At 41.4% G+C, this 11166-nt stretch overlaps 1 protein-coding gene across 1 annotated transcript; it reads left to right on the top strand.

The window, feature by feature from the left end:
- Nucleotides 1-3423: 3423 nt before the first annotated feature.
- Nucleotides 3424-10920, top strand: MAS1 (MAS1 proto-oncogene, G protein-coupled receptor). The gene has a single exon (XM_065057553.1). It carries the CDS (start codon nt 3598-3600, stop codon nt 4585-4587), a length of 990 nt encoding a protein of 329 aa, XP_064913625.1. The 5' UTR covers nt 3424-3597; the 3' UTR covers nt 4588-10920.
- The last annotated feature ends 246 nt before the right edge of the window (nt 10921-11166 follow it).

The raw sequence follows: 11166 nt of genomic DNA on the forward strand, positions 1-11166 counted from the left end.
TAGGATAAAACTTAATTTGTGTCACATCTTGCTGCATTTTCAGTTTAGATTGAAATTAACAGAGTATCTATACTCTATGTCATGTCTTTACTGTCTATACTATTTTCTAGTCCAAGATCTATTGGGGTTCCATGCTTTGTTATCATAGTCCCCTTGTTCAATCTGTGAATAGTTAAACTGATTCAGAAACAGCCACTCCATCTCTTGGCAGCATCTGATGTAAACACTACAAGGGTCAGCGAGCATGGGGTCCCCCTGTGCTATTCATCTTTCCTGTTATTCCTGAAGTCACCAAAGACAAGCTGTGTCCATGACCTATTCCCCTCAAGACCACATTTAACGCTGCTGCCCAGGCCATGTAGATGACGACTGATGGTGGCCCAGGGAGCAGCCATGAAGGAAACGCTGTGTACATGTGAGAGAGACGTCACAAGCCACCCGCACCATGGAGACACAGAGGCCAGGGCATCCCCAGTTTTGGGTTATGCTTGCACAGCAGACTGAGTAGGCTACCGACCCAGGTACCTAGTCAATCTTGAAATGTTAACATGTTCCTAGAATGACCCTTGTCATTACTCATATGCACACCTGATTTTATGGGAAAAGAAGAGGTTTTTTTGTTTTTCCAAGGTAGCTTGTAATTTGTGGTCCCATAGCTGTTGAACCTAAGGTGAATTACAGCTTAAGCAAACGAAAAGCAATTAGAAGTTGTTTTTATTTCACTCTGTTTCTTTCCTAACTTTATTCTGACCCTCCCTTTGGGGTCATTTATTTCTCACATTGGTTAGTAGTTTCTCCCATTTGGGGATTTGATAGTTCTAGTGAAACATCTAAAGGAGAAGACCAAGAAAACGGTCTCCTTTTTTGGCTAAGAATGTTTGTTCTGCTAATATCTGAATATAAAAACAACCTAATACTTAGGGCAAAAGCAGGGGACATCCTCATGGGACTTTGAAAAGAGTCTATCTGCTCCTAGGCCTGTTTGAACTTTTCAGGGGAGACTGTTTAAATCTCAAGAACAGATTTTTACTTCATGTGTGTAAGGTTTTTTTGGTAGAAAAATCTCAATATATAGTTTTTACCAAGAGGAATGGATGTATGAGACTAACACAATGATGGGGCTATCTTCTTTGCTCTGTGGTTTCCCTCCTTCCTTCCTTCCTTCTTTCCTTCCCTCCTTCCCTCCTTCCCTCCCTCCCTCCCTCCCTCCCTTCCTTTCTCCCTATCTCTTTCCTTCTATTTCTTTTTCTCACCTTCTATCTTTTTTCTCTTTCTTTCTCTTTCTCCCTGTTTTTCTTGCTTTCTTTTCTCATATTAAAAAATAAAAGACAAATTTACGAATCGACTTCTATTTTTTTAGATGCCATTTGGTGGTACAGTTCTAAATTGAGATTTTTCCTTCAGATCTTATCAGCCCCAAATAGATTCCCTACTCACTTCACATTTGTTTGTTTAAACTATGTCTCTTGGTATTGTAGCAGCTCAGGACTTTCCATATATTGCCATTCAGTTCCCACAAGAGTTAACTCCCCGGCTCTCAGCTAGATGACTTGCCAGTTACTGAGTGATGCCATTTGAAGCACAGCCTCAGTGGATGAGCCTGGGGCCCTTTGCTTGGCATGCCTCAGACATCTGGAGCAATGGGAGAACTGCACACTTCTTTTTGAGGGAGTCATGGCACTGTTTGCTCCCCATCTTACCGAAGGCAAATGGTTGGAAAGGTAACCTGCAGCTTCTTCAAGAAGTTCTTCAACAACTTGGGGAAATCTGAACAGGCCATGGATGTATCTGGAAGCGGAGGATTTTTTCCATTCTCATCTCTGAATGCTCTCACTTGGGAATGACCTTGGTAAGTCCAGAACGTTTTCCTCTGTTTTACTCTCCAGAGAGAAATGCTCCATTTATACAGAGATACGAATCAAGAACTTTTTTGAGTCTTTTCATACTTTGAGTCTTTCTTTCGTACTTGAGTCTTTTAATTTTTTTTTTCTTTCCTATTTGTTTTAACTCTTGAAGCAGATAGCTTCTCCTTTTCTCCTGTGAAGCTTTACTACACTATCCAGCAGCACAGTGTTTGAGCACCTTCCCTCTGCACTTTTTGCAGAACACCGCTTTTGGGAAGCTTGCCACTCACTCTGGTCACTGCATTCATTTGATGCATTCACACTCTTCTCTACCACTTTTTCAGCTATGTTGTTTGTTCCCTCTGACCATGTCTCTGATGGTGGCGTGGTCAACATGCAGGTGGGATCATCATTAGCATTTTTGTGCAGGTTTAAATGCCAGCAAGCCCTGAGGCTTCCCAGGTTGTTTACTGAATGCTCTTTTTCAGACTGTGATATCCTGTCTTAAGAGGTTGTTGTGAACCCCAGATACACAGGGTTCATGAGAGAAAATTTATGACTGGGGTCAATGGCTCTGTTTAAATAATCATTGCAAAAGTTGCCCCAGTAAAATTTATTTGATTTTCTTAGCTGCTTGAGGATATGGGTGAATTCTCATTATGGCATGTTAATGGACAGGGCTGCTTATGTGGATGAACCAAGTCAGCTGGGCAAGCTTATTGCCACCAGTCAGTCCCTGATAACATCAGTAAATCAGCAAAGGTCCTGAATGCGACTCTGCATCATCACAGGGGCAGCTGGGAAGTTAACAGGGAGGAGAGCATGAAGTATTTGTCTGAAAGTCAGCTGAAGCCAATGCTGCTAATTCTCTGTTATGATATAAAAAGAGACATAGAAAAGGATAACTCGTTCTATAACTTGGCAAAATAACAGTTAAAACCACTATAACAATGGCAAGAAACCCAAACAACTAGTTGTCCTTGTGATGGGTTGGATTTGTAATGTTTGCAGGATATTTGCAGTTGTGCTAAGTGTTCTGAGTGTGTAAACATGGTTAAATTATATTATGCTATGATAAATGACTTTTAAAACTGGTTAAAATGACTGTCTCAAAATAGTAGCATTTCACCTTTCTTCCGCCTCTGTACTTGGAGAGAATAAAATGCTGGGTAACTACATATCATTTTCACTGACTTAAAGACTTTCCTTGAAAAGTGACACTGGTATCAATTTTTTTTTTTTTTTAAGTAAAAATTTATTAGTAAAATTAACTTGAAATACATACATTTAATTTAAATTTGATGTCATTAGCTTCAACGGGAGCTGAATAGATTTGTCTGAGAACAATCTAGGGCTCTAACAAGAGCCACCAATGCTATCTGTGACCAGTAGATCATTAAACTTTTCAATGTGATGGAGGCTTTACTTGTCCAAGAGCTCCTTGAGGGCATCTCTTTAGCTGTGGTTTAGCAGTCATATGCTGAACCCCATAGAAATGAAAGCTCAGGATTCTTGTAGCATGATGAGCTTGGTGATCTTGAACATTGCCAAGAGTAGTTCTAACTGGGTTTCAGCTAGTGTCAGTATATCAAAGCTGATATTCTTTTTTCTAAGGCTTTCAGATACGACCAGAAATTGAGGGTCCACAGAACAAAAAGAAAAGGGGGAGGGGAGGAGCACACAATGCTCACAGTATATTTTTATACATATTTACAGAAGGAAGAGCTGTGCTATCCAAACTTGAGCTTTCCCCATGGATGAGCCAAACATAACGTTTCATCCCAGTGAAGGCACAGAGAACATCTCAATGCACAGAAACTTTTCAACACAGGAAAGAGTCTGGGAGATATTGACCCCACTTTGGGTAATTATGGTCATCTCCTTCCTGGGTTTTTGTGAAAATGGAATTGTCCTCTGGTGCCTCTGCTTCCAGATCAAAAGAAATCCATTCACTGCGTACATCACACACCTGTCCATTGCTGACATCTCCTTACTGCTTTGTACATTTATTCTGTCCATTGAGTACATTGCTGGCTTTGGATTTGCGTATGGTTTTTACTATTATATAACCACCACACTGTCTATTGTCTTCCTTCTCGGATATAATACTGGTCTCTATCTCCTGACAGCCATCAGTATTGAGAGGTGTCTTTCTATTGTTTACCCCATCTGGTACCGATGCCACCGGTCACAGCACCAATCAGCAATTGTGTGTGCAATTCTGTGGACTCTGTCTTTTCTGATGACAGTAGCCGAATACATAACATGCAAAGATGATTCAACAAAGGAACAATTTGACGATGGCAACCATTGCAAAGCACTGCTCATCTTCACATGGATCCTGACTTTCATGATCTTCATTCCTCTAATGATTCTGTCCAGCCTGATCTTAGTTATCAGGATTCACCGTAACTCCCTGAGACCTCATTCGTCAAAGCTCTACATCATCATTGTGGCCACAGTCATTGTCTTCCTCATCTTTGCCATGCCTATGAGGCTGCTGTATCTTCTGAATTACCACCACTGGTCATCTTTGCTCAGCCAGAAGAACCATGTCACCATTGTTCTCTCCACTGTTAATAGTAGCATCAACCCCCTTGTTTACTTCTTCGTAGGAAGCAGCAAGAAGAAGAGATTCAAGGAGAGTCTCAAAGTGGTTCTTAGTCGAGCACTTGCTGATGGGTTGCGGCCGAGAAGCCAGGAAGTTGGCATGAGTTTGGATATAGCTGAAACAATTTTTTAAAGCTTGGGGTGTATGTGTGGGGGGAACTCTAGGGGCAAATAATTGGACTTTGACAGTTTAATAAACCACTGCAAAGCTAAAAGTATTTTTTTTCCATAGAATGCAAAAAGCAGTGGTGAAATGGTACTGTCATCTTCGGTGACTGAGCAATGGAAAAATATGGACTAGAATAACGATAACTTTTATTTGTATTTTCTTAATTATTCAAACACATGCTACATCCTGATGTGACTATGTCAATCAAAGATACCACAGTGGAAAACAAATGGGCCAACAGAGAATATAAAAAAAGGACGCAGAAATATGTTATAAATAGTGTGACATTTATACAAGCACTGAGCACCCATAAATGCTATTGAAGTCATCAGGGCCTGTGTGTATTTGCATTTTTGAAAGTCAAATCCACTAAATGCAGGATTCACGTTACACACTGGGATTTAGTTTCAATTGTTTCCAGCTTGCTTAAGTGCGCAAAAGAGTTGCTCCCTGGGGGAAACAGAGGAAGAAAACCCTGTATGAGAGTAAGTACCCATACATACCCACAAACATATGGTGTAGTTTTTGTCTAGCAAAACATTTAGGTAGATATTAAATAGTCAAGTTCCTCTGTTGTTAAGAGTCTGTTTTCAAAGTGTGTGTTGCATAAATTCCAGTGACATCAACATTTCTCTGGGTCCTTGGATAATTCGGTACCTGACACACAGGAGCAGCTGGCAACATAGAGATGTTGTCAAGTCACAGAGGGTTTCTGCCCTAATTATGAAGGGTGGGGCTGGCTTATCCCCAAAATGTCAGTGTTCCTGTACGTTTTGTTATTGAAGGAGTCTATGAGAAAGTCAGTCCCAACACTTGCTGTCCCAGCCACCTAGTATTTCGTGGTTCCCTGGAGAATATATATTCCCTGTGTGGTCTCCTTGTTTTATAACAGTCAGTTTTAGACAAACAGAAAAAAAGAAAGGTGCTTCACACAACGCATGACTGGGGCTCCACCCCAGCCACACCGTTCCAGCCAACTCCCTCCAGCTGTTGAATGCCAGGGTACCAGGGCTGGTATTTTGTGTCATTTAATTCCCAGGGCCACTTGCCCAACTATAGCCAAGCTGCAGAGCACAGAGGAAGACAATAGAAAGGAGTCTGGACAGAGATCTGTGGCACTTCCAAAGCGATGTCTGGGAGATGCATTTGCTTCTGGCCCCCACGGAGCTCCAAATTCAGCAGGAACTGAGACCTCCAGCCACAGGCAGAAGCAGCATCTTCAGCTTCCCGCCAAGTTTCCATTGGCACACTTAATAGCTAACTGGGGAAAGAAAAATACAACCTACCCCTCCTTTGCTGAAAGATTGCCAGTCCTGGAATAAGGAAGACGGTAGGTTAAGACTGAGGATTGGATGGGAATTCACACAGAGAAGAGATCTCAGAGGGAGAAATATTCCTTCTATGCAAGCACCCCTTTCTCCTTACATTGAAGTGTTGTAGTATGTCACTGCAGAAAACTCAGGAAAAGGAAGAGGTTACTCTTGTATCTTCCCAATTCCCTCACTCCATCAAAACCTTTATCTGTGACAGCCCTTCTGCTTGTCCCAGTTTTTGTCTTTGAAATTTTAGTCCCAGGCTCGTCACCTCATCTACCACCTGAATGGTGGCAGATTAGTGCAGTCTGCTCCTCTCCAAGGGCAGTGATCTACTGTACTGCTGGAATGACAAATGAGCAGAGCAGCTCCCCATTGCCAATGGTGAGTGCAAGACATGGCAAGCAGGTCTGTGGACACCCTGTCGGGGTCAGAGGGAATGAGTGTGTGTGATGTCCACATACATGTGGCATCTATGTGCATGGACCTGCTGGGGGACTGTTGAGGAAACTGTCGACAGTGACAAATGCCATAAACTTGAATACTAGGGTAGATCTAGCCCAGAAAAACAAACAAACAAGCAAACCAAACCAACTCTTTTCTCTAAGGCCATTCCCTACCCTTACCTCAAGTCCCTTTATAATAATCACATGGAGAGGTGCAGAGTTGCAGTTGCTGTAACCATGCATGTAACCTACTACTCTCAAAGTGATTCAAGTGACACAAGGCATATTATTTACAGTGCTTAAACATACCCAGATTATTTTAACAGGTTGGGGTTGAGGATCACTATACATGCAGCCAGGGCAGTATGAAGAGGCAATGATATGCATCAGGGCAATCTGGGTATATGTGAGCTGAATAGGTGCTTTAGGACTTTCAGCTTCTTACCCCTTTTCGCTTGTGCCTGGCCATGCCCTCAAATGTTTCAGAATTTGGACTGCTGCCCATAGATCAGTTCAAAGAGTAGAAAAAATTAACATATTAACATTCAGCAGGAGATGAACATCTAGAAGGGTGAATGAGAATGAACAGTTAACAATTGAAAAATGATTAATATTTCCCAGTCCACAGATAAAAATATCTCAGGACTGTTCTTTCTCCTTTATCACGGCACCTGATGACTCGTCTTCTGCATCAGGCAGACAAGCTGCAGTACAAGCGGAACTTATCAGCACATTATTCCATTACTAAAAAAAAAAAAAAAGAAAAAAAAAAACTCAGGGAAAATGTGACACTTCATTTGTTGCACAACAGGAACGTGGTTCTCCAGAAGCCTGCAGTTTAAAAAATTATTTGTATCTGTGGGAAAGGATGAAATAACCCTGTGCAGATCAGGTGGTGTTAATAACCACTTTGCAGTGGTGCAGAGCTGGAAAGATTGTCTTGTAAGTAAAGTACTAGCCATGGAGTTTAGAGGTGTGGGTTCTGTTTTAAAGCAGTCTTGGCACGTAATTTTTCTGTTCCTCCCTTTCCTGCCTATAAAATGAGGATTATATTATTCTGTTTCCAGTGTTGTGCCTTCACATTTAAACTATAGACATTTCAGAACTGCAGCTATCTCTTGGTTATGTCTTTTAATGCACTGGGCAATAAGGATTCAATTTTGCTGTGCGGTAAGACGAGGAATCATTCAGGGAAGAAATGCCCAGGATAGTGCTTGCTTTATTAAAATTCTCTTTACCAAACTTCTGTTCTACTTGATACTACTGAGTGTTGTGGGATATAAAAGTGTCATCAGAAATGCAGAGAGAAACGCAGAAATGCACTTCCCTTGGGACTGCACATAGTTTTTTGCTGTGGTAGCTACTCCCTGCTGGAGAGGACAACATGGGGCAGGTTGCTGTACAGGTTCAGGTCCAAAACTATGCAATCAGTTTATGCAGCAGCTTTCTTCTGTAACTCACAGACTTTGTGAATGATCCTTGTGACAGCAAGGGCAGAGGGGTGAGGAAGAGCTAAGGGAAATTGAAATACTTCCCAGTTGTACTGGTTGCTGATGTAGGGTTTTGCAAACAGAGAGGTTCAGTACAAGGGATCATGTATCACTCCTTGAGTTCCCCGTATCATGGATGCCTGATGAGACAGTGCCCAGAGAGGCCGTTTGAATCTTTAGCTGACTTTCATCTTCCACATTCTGCTGTTCTTTCCCCACACTGCTTTCTGGTCCTGCAAATACCCACCACTCTCAATCTGTTATGCTAGACCTGGACTGTGTACTCTTGCCCTGGTGGTGGGGTGTTCACCCCTTTGGTAGCCCCAGTGGGTATGAGGGTGGAACCTAGCTGTGTGCCCACCTCTCCTTCCCCAGCACTGCCTGGTTTCCTGCAGAAAGGACAGCTGCTGCCTGTGGCTTGCAGCTACTCCTTTAGTTCAAGCAGTGGCATTCCTGGATTGCTGATGCTATAGCAATGTTACTGGTCAGCAGAGGTACCATTCTAAGACGGTACCTAGGTCAAGAGAAAGTGGAAAATTGGTGTGAGCTTGTGTGTAGCTGCCATAATATGCTGACTGCCATGTCTGTACTTTGCTGCTTATCTTCCTAACTGCATGCAGAAATCATCTGTTAAGATTCACTACTGGGGGCTTCTAGCTACTTATGCGACAGGAAGGCCAGTTTGCTCACCATTTGGTTGGCCAGGTGCTTTCGTGATGTCCACATGGGGTTATTTTGCTTTTCCAGTTGGCTCCTACAAGCCTAAAAGATGAAGCACCAGGGTCCACATCGAAATAAAAGAATTGTAGGTGCAAAATTCAAAGAAGAGGTACTGAGATGAGGTGGCATGCATGATCCTAATACTTTTGCCTTGCATGTAGTAATTCCATTTTTAATTATATGACTACAACCTATTTTTTTCAAAACTGGACTCTTAACTTATTATGTACACAGACTGGACCTGCTGCTGGTATAGTTAGTATTTCTAGAAACCCTGCTTCACTTATTCCAGAAAAATGGAGGGTAGGAAAGAAGAGAGAGTGGACATGGCAGTGTCCCTCTGGTCCCAAATGCTGTCTTCAGCAGTGGTCACAAGCAAATGCCTACAGAGAGGAAGAAACAGGGCAAACACATATCACACTTCCTTCTCATCCCCTCCAAGCCTTCAAGAGCTATTAGCTCAGAAACTTCCTGGACTAGAAATCTTTGTATTTGGTAACTTTCAATGGATTCCCTTCAACAATTACATCTGACCTCCACTGGAGGCCATACAAGTATTTTATGTCATCGACACTGTTTCACAGCTTAATTAAATGTTTCCTGAAAAATATCCTCCTTCAGGTTGTTTTGATCTGCCACTTCCTAGACCTTTTAAGGCCCCTAATTCCTATATTTGAACAAAAATGTTAACAATCTGTTCCGACCAACCTGTCTGTGTTGCTTGTGATCGAACAGATATCTTTGTACCTCCCAACAGCTATTTCTCCTTTGACTTCTTTATTTTTTTAAAAAAAAAAACCCTGTCCTTGCTTTTAAGGAGCTCCTTTCTTGACAATGAGTGCAACTGTCCACAATTTTGTTACTCCTGCAAAGATCTGGCTGTATTATAGTGGCCACTGCACAGCAGTGTTTTGACAGTGGCATTTTGAACCAGGTTCTATATGTTACTTAGAAGTCAGGGGATGCTTTTCTCCTCACCAGCCCCTGTGCCAGTTGCTCCTTGGAGAGTTGGTGACTACCTGAACCAGTGTCCTTGGCCCCATGCTCTGACGTGACCATCACGCTGCCATGGGACAGCTGCTGCCCCGCATCGCTGCCCCATGCTCCGCCTTCACAGCAGCTACAGTCCCCCTCAGCACCTTGGCTGGGCAGCCAGTGAGACAGAAAATAGAAAAAATGTATTTTTAAAATTCCAACTGGAATTTTAGTCCACAGGTTTGAAATCTAGACTAACATGTTAATCTGTAACAGTGATTTTTATCCTAAACTTTCTCCAATTTGCTGCAATTATTCCACCACTAACACTCTCTATGTATCTTTCCTCTATAGTTTGTACCTTAGTATTTCATGGTCATCCTGAAGATGTGTTCTCAAGAGTAGAAATAAATTCTCACTTGGATTCTATCATTCTAACACCATTAAGCAAGAAATGACACTACACAACTATTATTTTTATTTTTTTTTTTTAGAATAGGAATAACTTTAAATTAGGTATTTATTTATCCGATTAAGAATTTGCTTTTATGACAAATATGGACCTTGAAAATTGGACTTTATAGCAAATAAACATATGATAAAAGGTAAAAGATTGTTGAGGTAAACAATAAATTAAAATATCTCTAGAAACAAGTATTTTTATGTATAAAGCGTCTACAAAGAGATGTAAAACTTTCAACAGCTATCTGCAGAAGATGGAGTGAACATCCTGATGTCACTGTTCTATCTCACAAGTAAAAAAACATTTGCTTAAATGTATTGGGGAAGGGTGTTTTATGTTCTATGTTGTCTTTGATCTATCTGGATTTATTTTTTGACTCAAAGAACGACATGTGTTTCAGATATAACTTTAACATATTATTTATAGGACAAAAGTTCTCTTTATTACAAGTGAAGATTTTCAGATGAACACATACTCCAAGCTCGCTGAAGATACTCAATTACATACTACAACAAAGTGTAATTATTTTGGTGAAAATAAAGATGAAGAACCAGCAATTTTTGTTTTGGCTATTTTTTATATTTTTTTCCTTGGGTTTGGTCTGGAAGGGACCTGCCTTGAAGAAGGGGACAGGCTGGGCCAGTCAGACCAGTGTTGGAGCAATGAACGATACCTCTATCGCTAACCTTGGCACGGCTGAGGTCCTCTGTAAATATACCTCTATTTACTAACTATATTCTTTGTTATAAGCTCTCTTTTGGTTCATTTATCAGTTACCATGTATCTTTTTGAGCACAAGACTGGCCTCTGTTTCTTAGCAGCCTTCAGTGCTGAGAAACTTTTATCTGTACTTTTCCCCATCTGGATTTGATGTCACCTCCCAAAGCATCATTCAACCACTCTGTGTGCCACCCCGTGGGTTCCTCCTTGCCTAATCCTTAGAGCAGAAGACTTCTAAGCCTACAGTACAGCTATTTTAAGTTCTTGGGCAGTCACAGAGAAATATATATACCATATATCTCTCATCTTTCTATCCATATCCCGAGTTTTCCTACTCATACTTCCCTCCAGTTTGATCCTTAGCATAAAACTTATAAAATTCTGCAGAGGTTGGATGACTCCTACCTTATCTACTC

This window comes from Columba livia, chromosome 3 (assembly GCF_036013475.1).
Source record: "Columba livia isolate bColLiv1 breed racing homer chromosome 3, bColLiv1.pat.W.v2, whole genome shotgun sequence".
In the NCBI taxonomy this organism is placed as follows: Eukaryota; Metazoa; Chordata; class Aves; order Columbiformes; family Columbidae; genus Columba; species Columba livia.